Source organism: Myotis nattereri (genome assembly GCF_964212035.1).
Source record: "Myotis nattereri genome assembly, chromosome: 19".
Classification (NCBI taxonomy): domain Eukaryota; kingdom Metazoa; phylum Chordata; class Mammalia; order Chiroptera; family Vespertilionidae; genus Myotis; species Myotis nattereri.
In genome coordinates this window covers 24660968-24678227 of record NC_138095.1, presented here as the reverse complement: position 1 = coordinate 24678227, position 17260 = coordinate 24660968, and the positions used below count along the sequence as shown (strand labels likewise).

The window sequence follows — 17260 nt, the reverse complement described above, 5'->3', positions numbered from 1 at the left end:
AGTGGCCATATAATTCTTCTCAAGGGAGAGATTTTCAGCTTGCCCCAGGTCCCTTCAAGCCCCTAACAAGGAGGAGAAGGCCTGGTCATGTCAGCTCAATCAGAAACCCTTCGTCTGCCAGAAGCGATCAGGAAGAACCTTGGGCGAGCCAAGCCAATGGAGCTCTGCATGGCAGTGCACACATCACAGTAAGCAGGGCGTCGCACCCAGCCTTTGAAGACGTTCCTTTTAAGTTAACCTCCCTCCCAACTAAACTTTTTCCAAATCTCTTCCTGCCATTTGGAAGTTGAGTGATTCTCAGCTGAACAGGCCTGTATATACGAGGTGCAGATGGCAGCAGTTACGGCCCTCACCAGATGCTGCAGTCTCTAATTTGATTGAAAGGATATAATTAGACAACAGAAACACTTTAATGAAAGAGCAAAACATGGAGGGAGGGAAGGATTGAAGGCCCTTAACTGATGCCAAAACACCCACCAGTAATAGAGGCTTTGAGTCTGGGGAAAGGGAAGGGGAAAACCCCTTAAAAGGACAGTCCCCATCCTGTTTATTTCCCCATAGAAATAGGAATAGGGATTTTATTATTGTAGATTTCCACTGTATTTTATGTGGGAACAATCTGATTAAAACCAGAAGGGTCTTCGGAAGAACATCAAAGAAAAACAAATATGGCTTCTGTGGTCATTATTAAAAATATTTTTACCAGCCCAATAATTTTCTTTGAAGATGAATTTTTATAGATTGAACAGCAGCAAGTAATTTACATACTGTGATGGCACTGGTTAACAAGCCCTACTATTCTAGCAGAGAACTACTTAGTCGCCATATTTTCATCCAACTTCAGGACACCAAGGAACATGGACAGCCCTTAACATATGTTTGGGAGGTATAAAGACACCTTGTAGAGTGAGTCCTATGTGCTGATGCTGCACCCATTTTGAATCAACTTTAAAAGTTGTCTGTGCTGTTTTACTATTTGCTAGCATTCAGACTGTGAGTGTGAGTAAACTGTTCTGGTTTTAACCAAGAATCTAACCAAACTGAAAAGAATCCAGCCCTCGAAATCTGAAGTTGCTAATGTGGTGTGACACTGGGGTTTGGAAGTGGCTGCAGCCGACTCAGCCCACCAGAAGCAAGGCCCCGCCCTTGTGGTAAATTGAACAATAAAAGTTTGAATGCTTTGGTTACTTGCCAGGGATTAAATCCGTGGCAAAAAAAAAAACAACGCACCACCAACAAAAAAACCTAGACACTGGGCCCAGCAGAAGGACAGCCCTGAGAGGGTCCTGCTATCACTGGGAGGGAGGGAGGCAAACCTTGCATGTGAGATGGCCTAAAGTCTTTTGTCTTCCTAGCAACCAGCTTCATTCCTTTAACCCTAACCCTCTTCAAACTGCTGCAAGTTCAGGCCAGGGAGATGTTTACCTAGAAAGAAGTTTAAAAGGGGGTGGGGAGGGGGAGACTTTCTTAGAGGAGAAGGCAAGTTTCTGTGGGGTAGCTGTTTTTGAGTAGTAGGAACACCCTTATGATGTTTCTACAATGGCCTCCTTCCTTTCCCTGGTCAGTCCAAATCCAGGATAATATCTCGGAGGTGAGGTCTGGGGAAGCACTGCCATATTGACAGGAAGACACTGAAGGCAACGGAGAGACGGAAACATAGAGTAACCTTGAGCTGCTCCTCCTAGATGAATACTTCCAGGTTCCAGCTGGATTTTCAAGGTCTAACAGAATATGGAAGGAACGTCAATGCCAACCATTGCTCCCACCCATTCAGGGACTGCACAGTGAGCCAGCCAGGAACAGGGGGCTTGCGGAGATCTCACTTCAAAACTTTCATAGGTAGTTTTATAAGGGACACTTTTATTCACTTTCTCGTCTGTTGTCCTTATTCAGGAGGCAAAAAACTCAGACAAAAGCTACAGATCCAAACTTCCGGCCTCCCTCAAGTGTTTTGCATTAACTGTTCCACAGTACAAACACAATCAACTTGGTATGTTTGAATGTTTCAATTTGTTGGGTTTTTTTTCAAAAATGTTTTAATTAAAACAGAATAACCAGCCTAAGCACATTGTTGTTGTTTTTTAAAGGCCACTTTAAAAATGAGGATAGAACCATGGAAATAAAATTCAACTGTTTAGGAAAGTGATAGAAGTTTGTTTTCTTCTTCTTCTTTTTCCCCTGGCTGTTTCTCTAAGTCTCGGGGCTGGTGCCACCTGCTGCCTGGGCTTTCCTCTGAGAAACAGATCTCTCAACAGTTTGTTCCAAGCAACATCTGTATAGCTGAACAAACCATGGACCAGTTCCAAGGCAGGCACTATTTTCTTTATATAGCGCACACTGAACCACGCTGGATTTCTTTTTAAAACATTTTTTTAAAAAGTCTTATTAAATATCCAAATGTATGTGCACGAACTTCCCCCCATATGTAACTTTTTTTTTAATTGGTAGTAAAATAGACATAACATAAAATTTACCATTTTGACCATTTCTCCCATATGTCTTTTAAAGTTAGTTAATAGGAAAAGGTAAAGGGTGCATTCATTCACCAAAATCAAGCCTCCTTGTCACCTTTTCAGGCCAGTGAAAATAAATCAATACATATGGACCTAGAACAGGATTTGGCAAAGTACAGCCTGTGGGCCAAACCTGGCCCACTGCCTGTTTTTGTATGGCTCATGAGCTAAGAATGGTTTTTAAATTTTTAAATGATTGAAAACAATCAATTTGTGTGACATATAAAAATTGCATAAAATTTAAATTTCCGTGTCCTTAAAGTTTTATTGGGGCACAGCCACGCCAATTCATTTACATTTTGTCTATGGCTGGCTGTTTTTGTTCTACAAAGTCAGAGTTGAGTAATTGCAACAGAGTATGTGGCCCATGAAGTCTAAATTATTTAGTCTGGCCCTTTATAAAAAAAAACCCCAAAAACATTTGCCAACACCTGACCTCGATGGAATTATAGGCTCAAAAATCCTAAACTAAAGTTGGCATATAGCCCACCACCAAAAATCCCTAATCTGTACTATGAAGGTATTTAAAGCAATACATTTTATCTTCATTATTTATTGCTGTTGATCCAACTATGTTAAATCATATGGAAGTGTGTCAATAATATCTATGTTAAGTGCAACAACTTGTTTATTACTAATGAGCCTAAGTGGACCTTCTTTTTGGGTTAAGATTTATAAAATGTCTCATTGCATATCTCAAACCTTTAAATAGCTTTGTCTAAGGGGCCAAATCAAATGTTCACAAAAAGACCAGGGTTCTTTGATACTGGGTGAGTTTTGACAGTTTTGTGTTTCTTCTTAAAATAGCCAAAGCAGGAAAGTAACTGGTATGCATGCCAGTCCACTTTACTCCTCTCAGACCCTCTGTTGCAAACAGGTAATTCTATTAACATGAAGGAAGTCCCCAAGAGGGACAGGGCTCTGTACAGTGTGAAGCTCTCCCTGTTAACTGAACTCACAGGTTGTTGTTTTTTTTGTTTTTTGGGTTTTTTTTAAAGCTTGCTCCTCCCTGAAGAGCGCATATCTGTTTGTATTTATTTTTTTTAATATATTTTATTGATTTTTTACAGAGAGGAAGGGAGAGGGATAGAAAGTTAAAAACATCGATGAGAGAGAAACATCGATCAGCTGCCTCCTGCACACTCCCTACTGGGAATGTGCCCACAACCAAGGTACATGCCTTTGACCGGAATCGAACCTGGGACCCTTCAGTCCGCAGGCTGACGCTCTATCCACTGAGCTAAACCAGTCAGGTCAGAACTCACAGGTTTTATGGCAAGAATACCACTGGCTAATAGGATGGATTCTAGGGGAGGACTTAGAGGAGAATGAGCATCAACTATAAATCGCAGTTCACCGCATCTGTAACCTGAGTTGAGAGAGCGCACCTGATAGCCAAATGTTGTGAAACACCCAAGCAGGTAGTTTGCCTCTGACAGAAAACTCAAAGAGCTGAAGTCCACCCAGGCTTCTCTATTCTTCCTACCTCTTGGCTCTCCCCTGCAGGTCAATACATTCCAGATGGGAGTTCAACTTCGAAAAGCCCATCAGCCCCATGGCCCTGGCTGCTTTCCTCCTTTAAAAAGGGAGTCTAGATTCCACCATTAACCTCTATCTTCCTCCTTATCAGTTGGGAAGGAAGAAGAGAGTCTCAAAGGAAAAATGGAAAGGAGAAGAGAGATCATTTGGGGTTGGCTATACACTGTAATTAGAAGTAGCATTGATGGGGAATGAGCTAACTGTTTTTATAAAAGTCAGCATTCAAAAATGCAAACCACCAGTAATTTAAATATTACAAAATTGTACAGAATATAAGTACTTGAAATAATTTTTTCCATCCACAAAATTCTAGAGAAAATTACAGTATCAGAAAATATAAAATGGTAAGTTTGGTATATCCTCGGAAAAAAATGTGTTTGGTTGGGGTTTTTTTGGTCTTTTTTTTATTATTATTATTGGAAAGGATTTTAAAAACTAGTGGGCAGGCTCTAGATGGGATATGATGCTCAAGACCATGTGGTATCTCCCTAAAACTGCTTCCTGGAAGTCAGAGAAGCTCTGCAGCACCAGGACCAAAGAAAAAAGAGCGGATGAGGCTCACTGAATTGGGATCTTGGGCCGCTTATCCTAAGTCACTTCCCCGTGGTTATTTACTTGTCCTGACCTCAGACTCCCAAAGTAAAGCACACCGAGGTCTGAGGTCCAAACTATGGAAGAACTGCTGCATCTGACCCTTCCTGGGGGGGCGAAGGATGCCACCTCCTCACAAGCGGTGTAAGCCGAGTTGGCTCACCTAACACTTTTCCGAGCGACTCCTCTGCCCTTCCCACCAGGGGACCCGTTTATGTCCACCAGCACCGCTCTCTTCTCTCTCTCCTCGGAGGACTTTAAATCCTGACCACACAGATGGCAAAGCGTGCGAAGGGGTTACTAGGTTACAGAGATGTTGACACATCCTGGCTCTCCCAAAGTCCCTCCTTCATTCCTCACATAGGGCAAACAGTAGAAGCGATCAGACTGGTGCAGAAGTTTATGTACAAGTCTCCTAGAAGGCCACCACCCATCCATCACTCAGAAACCACTCCCTAAGCCTAAGGTTTACAATACTTGGAGACACCCCCCACCACCCGCCCTCCAAAACACACACACACACACACACACACACACACACACACACCCCTAAAGCCAAGCTTTGCCTTTTACAGGGATTAATCAGGCTGTAAGCTCAGAGCATTCTCAGGGCAAATGAGGTGCCCAGCACTTGGTGAACTGTAAAGCACTATAAAAAAAAAGTATTATTACAAATATATGGATCGATTGATTCGATTGCCTTCTCTACATAGGGGTGTACCTGCAATATCACTTCACCTTCACAGCCCCCCGGAAGGCGGTCATCATTCCCATCCCACCTTTACAGGCGAGGAGAGTGAGGCTCAGAGAGCTGAAGGCGGGGCGCAGTCACGCTGAAAATCACAACACCAAGTCCTAGCTTTTTCACGCATCCACGCTGCTGAGTAAGCAAAGCAACTCTGGGGTTTTCTCTCAGCAGCAAAAACTCCCGACTTTCCAACATCACAGCCTGCGACCCTAATGGAGACCCCCGAGGGGGGCCTTCCTGCTCGGACACTCGGGGAACGAGCTCCTGCCTCCTCCTTCTCCACTCGCGCCCCGTCTCATCGCCCCGACAACCTGCAGCGAAAGGCAACCAACCGGGCCGGACAACGCCCTCTCGCCTCTCAGCGTGGAGAGGGTTCTGCTGCACGGAACCGGGCCGGACAACGCCCTCTCGCCTCTCAGCGTGGAGAGGGTTCTGCTGCACGGAACCGGGCCGGACAACGCCCTCTCGCCTCTCTACGTGGAGAGGGTTCTGCTGCACGGAACCGGGCCGGACAACGCCCTCTCGCCTCTCTACGTGGAGAGGGTTCTGCTGCACGGAAGGGTGTGTGTGGAGCAGCGTCCCAGCTTCCATCCCGGTCCGGGGCCCCACCTCCGGGAGACCTGGCCTCGACCTCGGCCTGGGGGGCGGTGACCCTGTTCAAAGTAGGGGGACTCTGCATCGCACCCCTAAGCTCTGCAGGGGAGCCGTGTCCCATCACCCCTTCCTTCCTTCCCCCCTCCCTTCCTTCCTCTCTCTGAGCTGGGCCGGCACCTGAGTCACCGGGAAGTTCAAAGCGGCCCGGGGGGCAGCGAGGGGGCGCTCGGGCGGCGAACAGCGGGTGCGCCCGGGACCTGCGACCTGCAGAGCCGGCAAGTCGACCCGGTTCCCCGCGTGTTGGGCCATTGGAGCCGGGCGCCCGCTCCCCTCCGCTGCGCGCCCGCCCCTGAGCCGGGAGGCGCTGGGGTCCCCGGGTGCAGGGGGCGCGGGGGCGCAGTTGTGGGGCTTGCGAGGGGGTCCTGGCCCGGGAGGGGGTGTCGCTGGGGGGCTGGGGGAGGAGGGGCGGCGTCACCAGGCGGGGTGGGGGGTGGGGGGGGGAGTGTACGGGCCCGAGGTGCGCCGTGGGGGGCTGAAGGACGGGGTCCCGGGAGGCACTGAGGCGGAGAGGGCGTCCCGGCCTGGGGGGCGTCGGGGGGTGACTCCCAGGTCCTGAGGCAGGTGGGCACCACTGGGCCCGACGGGGCGTCGCTGAGGGCCCGGGGGTGGGGGGGTCCGGGTCCTGAGGGGGTACCGGCCCGACCCGAGGAGGCGTCGCTGAGGGACTTCGGGGAGCCCGGGTCCTGAGGGGGTACCGGCCCGGCCCGAGGAGGCGTCGCTGAGGGACTTCGGGGAGCCCGGGTCCTGAGGGGGTACCGGCCCGACCCGAGGGGGAGTCGCTGAGGGGCTTGGGGGAGCCCGGGACCTGAGGGGGTACCGGCCCGGCCCGAGGGGGCGTCGCTGAGGGGCCTGGAGAAGGGGTCCCGTAAGGTAGTGCGAAGGGACGGGGTTCCCGGCGGCCCCCCGGGCTCGCTTTGCACGGGGCCGGCGACGGGGCGCTCACTCACCGGGTCCGGGGCCGAGGCCGGGGCCGGGCGCGGGCCGGGCCGCCAGCGTGAGCGCGGCGACGGAGAGCAGGGCGAGGCGGGCGGCGGGCGGCGCCATGGGCGTCAGTGCGGGGCCCTGGGGCGCGGCCCGCGGGAGAGGGGGCAGCGCGGGGAGCCGGGGGCGGCCATGGGAGCGGGACGCGGGGCGCGGACGTGGCCCCGCCCCGGCCGCCGGCCGCCCCGCCCCGGCCCGCCCTCCCCAGCGCCGCCACCGCCCCGGCCGCCGGGCCCGCCCGGCCGCTCCGCGAGGCCTGAGACGGAGCCGACTGCGCACGCCCGCTCCTCCCACTCGCCCGCCGCGCTGCCACTCAAGCGCCAGGAGCCGCCTACGTTCCCCGCCTCACCTGGGCCCGCCCCCGCGGAGCAGCTTATTGGTCCGCTCGCGGGGCGGGGCCAACAGGTGAGGGGCGTGGCTCTGGACCTCGCCTCCGAGCCCCTCCGCCAAACTCCGCCGGGCTGGAGCGGGCTGGGCGCCCAGTGACTCCGGGCCCACCCTCACTCGGGTGGTGACCCAAACGCAGGCACAACCACGGGGAGAATAATCAGAACAGCCGTTTGCAAACCAGAGGCTCTCCCCTGCTTGGCTCACCGTCGTGGTTAAGAAAAGGGTGCAGCCCTAATCGGTTTGGCTCAGTGGATAGAGCGTCAGCCTGCGGACTGAAGGGTCCCAGGTTCGATTCCGGCCAAGGGCATATACCTGGGTTGCGGGCACATCCCCAGTAGGGAGTGTGCAGGAGGCAGCTGATCGATGTTTCTCTCTCATCGATGTTTCTAACTCTCTATCCCTCTCCCTTCCTCTCTGTAAAAAATCAATAATATATTTATTTATTATTTATTTAATTTTTTTAAAGGGTGCAGTGGAGCCAGCCGGTGCCTGTTCCCATCCGGTCACCTGTTACCCTGGGCGACATTCAAGGGAAAACAGCTCCCTTGGTCCCCATTTCCTCGCCTGTGAAACGGGGGCGTTGACAGCAACTGCTCCCACGGCGGTGGAAACTTTTTACCCGCGCACAGTAGGAGCTTGGGAAATGCTGGGCTCCTTTCACCACCCCCATTCGTGCAGCCACAGAAGCAGCACACCGATACCGGTTCCGAATCCTATCGCCCATCCTTTGTCCACTGGGGCCAGTTTCCTACTCCGTCTGGGCCTCAGTCGTCTGCAAAACGGGCCTCATAAAAGGCCTTCACGATAGTAGGTGACAGCGAAGCAAAGGCAGCCGGCGCCCGACGCGCAGAGGTGCCGGCGCGGCTGGGGCGAGGACGCCGCCGAGACCCGGCTCAGAGCGCGCAGGCCCTTCCCCTCCCCACGCCCCCAGGCCTGCGCCAGCTGCACCCGGGGTCCGCGGCGGGCCTCCCTTCTCCCCCGCACTCCCCCGGGCGGTGCAGATTTTCCTGCAGCTCCCGCCCAAAGTGCCGCGGCGACGCCCCGCGAGGCAGGTCCGGGCGGCGCGCCGGGCGCTTTCAAGTCCCGGGTCCCGGACTTGCAAGTGCGGACCTGCGCCCGGTGCGGCGGCGGCGGGAACATCTGCCCTCGTGCGCCGACTCGCCGCGCCCCGAGGGGGGCTGGACCGGTCCCGGCCCGCTTTCGCTGCACCGGCCCCCTCGCCCACTCCCAGGGTCCCCTTTCCACCACCCCCCTCCCCAAGCTGTTCCCAGGGCTGGGCCTCAAAGGCGCAGCTACCTCCCACGAGGCCTCTCAAAATCAGTCCCTTTCCACCCACACGACCCAGAGCTGCGGCAAGAAGAATCTTGTCCCGTCATTGTCTTCACGGGGGCATTCCCGAGTTCAGGAATCCTCCGGGCTCCCTGATGGAGCAGGGGGACACCCCCCACCCAGCGACACCTGGTCCCCGGAGGACACACCCTCCCCATCCCACCTGGCGCTCACCCTCTCTTCCCCATGTGGGCCCTTCCCACTTCCAACGCCTCCTCCTCCTCTGGCAGGACCTGGGAGCTCTACCTCTAACTCATGCCCTTGCAGGCGCAGGCCGGACGCGTGGAAGGAGAATTAAATGAGAAGATACAGGTGAACCCGTCAGCACAGGGTAAAGCACTCAATACAGGTGAACCTCCCTCCATCCCACAAATACTCCGCGAAGAGAAACGGAAGGAAAGCAAACTTGGGGGTGGTGAGTGCGGAATAGAGTCCACAGGTAAGGAAATGTAACATTGTCCACCTGAAGCTGATGCTGTTAACCACTGGGACCTCAATACATTTAACGGCTTTAAAAATATTCAGTGAGGGACAGGCCCACAGCAGGCACAGCACAAGTTTACATTCTAAGGGAGGGGAGGGGGCCCGTCACCCAGCATGAAAATAAGGTGTATCTCAGAGAACAGAAAGTCCTACAGAGCCAAGAAAGTGATGTTGAATGCTGGGTGGACTAGTTTAAGTAGAGAGCTGGGGACAGGTTTCAGCATTTGAGGAGCACGTAGGAAGGGGCAGACAGGAGGTGCAAAGTAAGGTTTATTGGGCCCAAGTCTGGGGATTCATGCCTCATGACAGTAGCTTTGGCCTGGCCTGGCCTGGCCCCTGCAGGAAGGCACCCTGCTGCATGGGTACCACCCACCTCCTGTGTCTGGCTCTCTTGGTTTTGTGTACAGACGGAAAGGGCTATGTGATTTGCTGGGCCCAGTGAGAAATGAATATGTGTGTGGGGGTGTCCCCTTGTTCAGAGTGACTAGGAATTTTAAGATGGCAACCACAGGGCATGATACCAAGTGTGGGGCCCTTCTAAGTTCGGGGACCTGTGTCCCTACACAGAGGTTGCATGCCCGTGGATCTGGCTTGTGCAACAGAATTCAGAAATAGTGTGCAAGCCCCTGCCCCCACTGGCTGCTATGAGAAGCATCCCTCACGCCTTCTCCAGGCCTCCCTCCCCTGTTTTCCAGCTTAAAGCCCAGCACAGGTGATGGAAACAGCACACAGAGGCTAAAAATACAGCCGAGCCAGTCTAGGTCAGGGCACTTAATGGCTCAAGGTCTTTTGCTCAGCTATGCGGTCCTGGCCCCTGGCAAGGAGCAGTCTCAGAGATTCATTTCAGTGCTTCACATGCCTTGGTCGGTGAGCAGCTTTATTTCATGGAAAGAGTGAGGACACGGGCTGTAGCCCCTGGGCCTTCAGGAAGGTGGTGTTGGTGGTCTGTTTGCCTCCTGTGTTCTGCCGTTGGACCCTTGGATTCCTCCGTGGGCGGCTGGATTTGCCAAGAAGCTGGGAGAGCTCTGGTCGGGTGGCTCGGTTGGTTGGAAAGTCATCCCACACATCAAAAGGTTGCGGGTTCGATTCCCGGTCAGGGCATGCATGAGAGGCAACCAATTGATGTTTCTCTCTCACATCAATGTTTCTCTCTCTTTCTCTCTCTAAAAAAATCAATAAACACATCCTTCAGTGAAGGTTAAAAACAAACAAAAGAAACAGAGACCTCAGCTGGTTGCATTTGATGATCCTAGTTGGGGTGACTTCTGCTCACAGGGCAGTCATGTTGTAAAGCGAGCACTGGATGGGGAGCCTGATTATAATAATAACAACCATAGCAAACATTTACTGAGGACTCGACTAGGTAGGGTGCAGTGTTTGGCATTGCATTTCACACAATCCTCCCAATAGCCCCTAGGAAGGAGGCACCCTTACCATTCCCCTCAGACAGGGACGTTAAATGGTTCATCCTCAGGTCATACAGCAGTGGAGCTGGGCTTCGAACCCAGGCAGTAAGGACTACAGGACTATGCTCCTAGTCGCCATGGTGAATTGGCTTCTTGTCCTTATAGGGTTCTGGCGACATGTGTTTACTGAGTGATCCATGGCCAAGATGAGGGTGAGAGGTGAGTGAGGCGTTCAGCTGAGGCACAAAATTTCAGAAAGCCCCCAAAATTCAATAATTAAGATAAAGAACTCAATATCCCATAATGGGTTAAAATATATTGAATCTACTTCATAAACAGTTTTAATTTAATATATTTAAAAATCTAAATGAATGACAAAAAATTCAAGATGAACGAAATATTAAATTTTTAAGTAAAAGCAGGATATAGATTTCTGATTTTCCTTTAGGCCCAGGCTCAGCTCAGTACAGTACTGTTACTGATCCTGTCTCCCAGGTTTCTGGGCCAGGCAACTAGTGATGGAAAATTCAAGAGAAGTAGTAGTTTGCTGTTCTGATGGGCGTGAAGGGAGAGAGAATTTGGTTTGAACATAATGAGTTTAGAGGTGTCTGCGGGACATCCAGGTGACCGTGAGTCAGGTGAGAAGGGGTAGCAGGGCGGGCAGGGTGCCCTGATTTCGTATGCTTGGCCCATGATGGGTGCGTACTCAGCACATGTGGTCTAAATCACTGGTCCTCAGAGTTTGCATCATGGTTCAGGAATCTTTGCAAATTCTCTCATCCAAAATTTTTCTCTTTTTTCCCAAACCTTCTACATCACAAACCTCAGATATGTTCCCATTTGGGTGTGGAAGTTTACTGCTTGGGTGTTAAAATCAAAACATCTTCTGAGAAGATTAAAAAACAACTCAATTCCACTAGAATTTGGGAGTTGGGCAAGAAGGGGAAAGACAAGAATTAATCTAAATTGGCTCCATTTCTTCTTTATTAATGGATCCTCCAGCAAAAGAAGAGGAGCTAAGAGAAATTAAAGAGGAGAAAGGTTGTAGGAAAGGAAAAAAAGAAAGGCGAAGCATTATAGGAGCTAAAAATACAGTGAGGAGAGCTTGGCGACGCATCAAAGAAGGGCAGATGTGTTTCCAAATAGAAGCGGTGGTTTAGAGATGTCAGGAAGCACAGCTCCAAATGATGGGTGGAAAATGAAAGTTATTTAGACTGAGCTCAGCAGAATAAAAAAGGTTCAATGGTGACTCAAACTGAGGAACAGGCCGCTGAGCAATATGGAAGCCCTAGTGCCTCAACCCCAGGTTCGAGAATCAAGTGTTGGCACCAGCAGTGGAAACTCTTGCCATGGTGTCAGGACCCTGAACCGAAGAGTCTTTCCATCTTGACTTTGTAATTCTGAACAACCTTTGATGGAACAATCACTACTACAGACTAGTCACTTTCCTTCGCGTATCCTCGGGTACCCGCTTCCCTTTCCGTCGAATGAAGCATGAATCATTCCCACAACCAGGGAGACATGTACCTTCTGTAAATATCCCACTTCTGTGAGGTCGATGAGTCTGACCAATGCTTAGTGAAGATGGATCATAGGAAGAGAAATGTGGGGAGACGCAAGCCAGATCAGAATCCTTCCACTTCAAGAGGCCCATTGCTTGTCCTCATAGACCAGATGGATGCCCAGGAAGGACCTGAGATGAAGTCCATATCAAATACTGGGTTATGTCACTCAGACCCTGGGCATCAGGGGCTCAAGAAAGAGTCAGACGGGGGAATGGGCCACAATATTAATACTGTTAATAAGAACATGACTTGTTGAGTGCTTGTTATGCACCAAGAGCCATACCAAGGGCTTCACATGCATAGTCCCATTTCATCTTCCCAGTGGTCCTAGAGGAGGCACGATTTGCTACCCCATTTCACAGATGAGGCAAATAAGGTTCAGAGATGTGAATTCACTTGCCCACAGAGAGATGGGTCTGGGATGTCACCTCCGACAGACCAACTCCTGAGCCCAGAGGAAGCCTCCTGACAAGGCCAGGTAGGACTAGAACTGGGCGCAGGTGTGGTACGTGGATGGGCCGACCAGTCAAAGCTGGCGAAGAGCAAGGGTGGAGTGGTGTACAGCTTGGTTGCGTCCAGCTGTTGTTGTTGGTTACCAGCTGTGGGGCATGGTTCTTGAGCAGTGTCTGCCTAAGTTTCCTCAACTGTCAAGTAGGGATGGCAACAGTGTCCAAATTCATAAGACCATTTGTGTCATTTCAGGGGATGACGCTTGTAAAGTGTCTAAAACAGTGCTTGGCCTGCAGTAGGCCTTCCATAAATACAGATTTTACTGACGTAGGAGAAAGAGCACAAGCCAAATGACGCTGGGTTAGTTCCAAGGAACGTCAGGGTTTCTTGTTGGGGTTCAGTCTATGGAAGGGAGAGAAGGCAGAATTTACTGGAATTTGAAGAGTCTCCGCCGCCGTCCATGTGGCCAGAAGCAGGAGATATAGAGCGCCCCTCGGAGCCAGAGCAATGCCACTTGGTCACTGAGGGCAAGACCTAGGAAAGTAAGTACAAGAGATGAGTGGGAAGGCCACCTCGAGGCTGGGAAGAAGAGAAACAGAAGAGCTACTCCCAGGATGCCTTTCTGGCCCGACTTTCCCCTTCTGCCCCCTCCGCCTTGCAGAGCAAAGGGAGACAGTAGCCCACGAGCCTGGTGCCGCCTCTCTGGGATTCGGATGCTTGCCTGCCCCGTCTCCAGACATTCGCAAACCCTTCCCGAAGACAAACCCTTTCCAACGCCCTGCTCTAAAACTGACCCACCTCTCTGGAGGTGAGGCCAGGGCTCGCGGCTGAATGGGCCCCATTGTCCTCCCGAGCGTCTGTGGGTCCACCTGGAGGTGGTTCTGCCACGGCCTGCGGTGCGGTCTGCCTGCAGACTTTGATTCACTCCAGGGACAACACTCGAAAAAAAAGAGAAGAAAAAAAAAAAGAAAAAAAAAATCAAACGGGCAACACATGCGATTCCAGGAACGCCTGCCAGACTCACACTCTGTTTTTCCATCATTCCGCTCTCCTGCCCCCGGGGGGAGGGCGCCTCCTTGGGCATTTTGTGTATGAAAAAAAAAAAAAAATCAAAACCACCATCAGGACGAGCACCTGATAAGGAGCGAGGCATTGCCCAAGAGTTCCCAGGAAGAGGCGTCTTTGTTCTCGTTTCAAGCCCTTGACACTGCTAACAGCTCTAATTACGGCATTTGCCATGGGATGTAAAATAAAACCACATTCCAGAAACCCGTGTAGTCTCCCGGGGAGACACACGGAGAGAGAGGTGCCCAGGGCTGCAGGAACGTGTTCTTTCGTTTCTGGTCCCTAACCTTGGCAGCCACGTGGAGGATTTCAACAGTACCTTCTTTATGTGCAGAAGGAGGGCACTTCTGCACGTGGAAGAATGCACCTCCCTCCCTGGACCCACAATCTGCTCTGCATTTCTGACTGCGTGGCGTGCAAAGCGTCCACTCCTCCAGAACGCGAGGACCTTCCGCATTCACCCAAGCCGTTTGGGGGGAAATGAGGACTTCAGAAGTTCCTGGGGCTGGGAAGACAATAAAATAGAACTCCTTCCAACTTAATTTCACTATAAAATTTGATGATGTAACACCCACCCACACCCACATCACAAAACAAAGTGACATCACAAATACTAGAGATAATGGCTCAAACCTGCCTGCATATAAGCCAAAACCTAAGCAAACTGCAATTTGCCCATACGTGACTTGAGGCAGAGAAAGATAGGTGATTTGATAGATCCAAACAAAACAAAAATAAAGAGAGAGAGAAAAGGAAAAGAAAATACATATTTCTTTCCCCTTGCTAAAATAAAATTTAAGGCAACCGAAATATGGTAAGGTGATTTAATGTTCTTATAGATGGCCTTTCTTAGAAAGCCAGGTTTCTCTCCATGAAGGATTCTGATCTATCCAGATTATTCTCTTGTTTTGGGCTGGTCCGAGGAAATAGAGGCATCGTTTTCATTGTGCCTTTACCTTTATGGACCCCAGAGTGTGTGTCCCTGGTTCGCAGCTTTTCTTGGCTCCTGGCCGCCTGGTTAGAAAGTGTTCAGGGTTTGGCAGGACTTGACCTGGCTGAGGAGTCACTACAGGTCCTACAGGAATCGGAAGTGATCCTATCTCCCATCCTTTTCCTGCCACGGCTCCCCTTAGCTTTCCAGGAGACAGGAACTGTCTTTGGTTCCTTGTAAAGCTCCCTGCCCTTCCACTTCCGGCCCAAGCCTGCGATGTTCTTTGAGAGGCAGACTGTCCCCGTGACCCTGGGACAAAAGGCTTTGGGGAGAAGGAGAGAGGATGTGTAGAAAGATTTCTAAGACAGGTGTGGAAGAAACAGATGTGAATACTTTGCCTCCAAAGTAGACCTTCTGGTCTCTGCTTGAGAATTCGTCTTTTTTGTCCCCTCTCCCGCTCCTTATAATTCTAGCACCCAATCTATGTGAGGCGAGACCCCAGCATCCCCACCTACGGACTCCGGCAGTCTATCTTACTGAACAGCAGGCTTCAGGACTGCTATGTGGATTCCCCAGCTCTCACCAACATCTGGACGCCCAGGACATGTGCAAAGCGCACCGTCAGTGCCCCAGCACCAGGGACCACCTCTTCCTGGGAAGTTGTCAAGAATCCGTTCATTACCAGTTCGCTCTCCCTGGTTAAGCTGGTGCTCAGGCGACGACTGAAGGATCAGTGCTGCCCGGTACCATGCAAGTTTGGGGAAGCACAACCCTCGAAGCTAGTAGAGCCCAAGGACGATTCAGCGATGAAAGCCACTCGGCGGGGCAGGATGAGGAGCTCCGTCAGCTCCCAGAGCAAGCAGCCCCTAGGACAGCAGCCGGGCTCACCGAGGCGCAGGAGGCCTGCAGGAAGCCACAACGAGGTAGATGACGGCTGGCGGTGGACAACATGCGATGGGGTGGGCACAGGGAGATGTCAGCTAGAAGACACTGAACACTTACGAGGTTTATATGAGCCGGGCCGGTGTAGCTCAGGGGTTGAGCGTCGACCGATGAACCAGGAGGTCACAGTTCGATTTGCGTCGGACACATGCCGGGTTGCGGGCTCGATCTCCAGTCAGGGGCGTGCAGGAGGCAGCCGATCGATGGTTCTCTCTCATCATTGATGTTTCTCTCTCTCTCTCTCCCTCTCCCTTCCTCTCTGAAATCAATTAAAAAAGTATTTTTTTTTTTAAAAAAAAAGTTTTTATGAAGCGAAGGAAATCCTAAAGTTGAAGATAGGCTTGAGGGGGTGAGGGTAGAGGGTGGGTGGGCAGCAGCAGTGAGGTATAATGGAGAGAGCACCAGCTCTGGGGGCACGATATTTACACCCTGCCTGCTAGGATTGACTATCTATAGGAGGGCGAAGTAGCTCTTATAAACACAGATGAAAGGTGCTGGACATGAAGGGAAAATAAGAGCGGGAAAGGCCGGGATACGTGTAGAGCACACACGCTGGTCATGCAGAGGTGACCAAGGCCCGGCTATGAAGGACTCAGCATCTAGAGGCCTGACCTGAACCCAGCGCCCTCTCTCCTGGTGGCCAGCGGGGCTCAGCATGCGCCCTGGAGCTAGGCTGTCGGGTTCAAATCCCAGCTTTGACTATAATTTAGGACAACACTGGGCTTGGCCTCTTTCTGCCTTGGTATTTGTCGTCTACAAAATGAGGGGTAATAGCTCTCTCCTCATAGGGTTTCGTGAGGATTCAATGAGTAAATACGTGCAAAGGGCTTTTGAACAGAGCCTGGCACAGACTGAATGCCTAGGATCCTGTCGTGGCATTCAGTAGACAACAACTGTGGTTATTAACTTTCTAGCTGTGTGGCCCCGGGCAAACCCATTCCCGCTCCCTTGCCTTTAAAGCTGTCTCCTGCCGACCTTACAGGGTCCTGGGGGGGACGCACGCAGTGGTATACATGGAGGAATTCGGTAAGCTCGCTCACACTACTAGACGAATGTTAGTTGTGGCTGTAACCAAGACTCTGGGACACAAATCCCAGATCATTATTCTGAGCTCCCTTCTCAAGTTTTAGCTTTGACTTCTCTGCTTTCTTCCTGGCCAGAGTAAAGAAAGTTCAAAGGAGGAAAAAGTAACAGTCAGCCAAGATCTTGAGAGCAGATATGCCGAACATGTGGCCGCCACCCAAGTGCTACACAGGGACGCGGGGACAGCAGCCTGGAAGGGCCAGGCGTTGCTTCCTGAAGCCAGGAAGAGACAACAGTTGTCAGACATGCCAACCATCCACGGCCTCCCTACAGAGGGTTACCGGGCTCTGTACCATGCTGTGGTCGAGCCGATGCTGTGGAACCCTTCGGGGACCCCCAAGAGGTACAGCTTGGAGCTGGGCAAGGCCATCAAACAGAAGCTCTGGGAGGCTCTGTGCAGCCAGGCTGCCACCCCTGAAGGTGCTCAGAGGGACTCGTTGCCCGTCAGGACGTGGCTGGAGGTCGACAAGGAGCCTGTGCCCAAGAAGTGGCCCAGGTCAAAGAGGGAGAAATAGAAACAGGATCGCACAGATGAGGCTGTTCTCTGCTAGATGTCTAAACAATAAACACCGCTTTGCACCTTTCTGGTC

At 51.6% G+C, this 17260-nt stretch overlaps 2 protein-coding genes across 3 annotated transcripts in view; one reads left to right on the top strand and one right to left on the bottom strand.

Annotated features, from left to right (window-relative positions):
• KREMEN1 (kringle containing transmembrane protein 1) overlaps positions 1-7089 on the bottom strand; it is a gene marked incomplete at its 5' end in the record, with an annotated part of 50022 nt that extends 42933 nt beyond the window's left edge. For both annotated transcript variants that reach the window (XM_081114192.1, XM_081114193.1), the window contains one exon: positions 6993-7089. In XM_081114192.1, coding sequence (XP_080970318.1) covers positions 6993-7089 — 97 coding nt within the window. The remainder of the gene's footprint in view (positions 1-6992) is intronic.
• A 69-nt stretch (positions 7090-7158) lies between these two features.
• LOC308535033 (uncharacterized protein C22orf31) lies at positions 7159-17260 on the top strand (the record flags this gene model as incomplete). Its single annotated transcript, XM_081113742.1, has 3 exons — positions 7159-7431; positions 15119-15568; positions 16748-17260. 3 exons carry the CDS (start codon positions 7159-7161, stop codon positions 17183-17185), a joined length of 1161 nt encoding a protein of 386 aa, XP_080969868.1. The 3' UTR covers positions 17186-17260.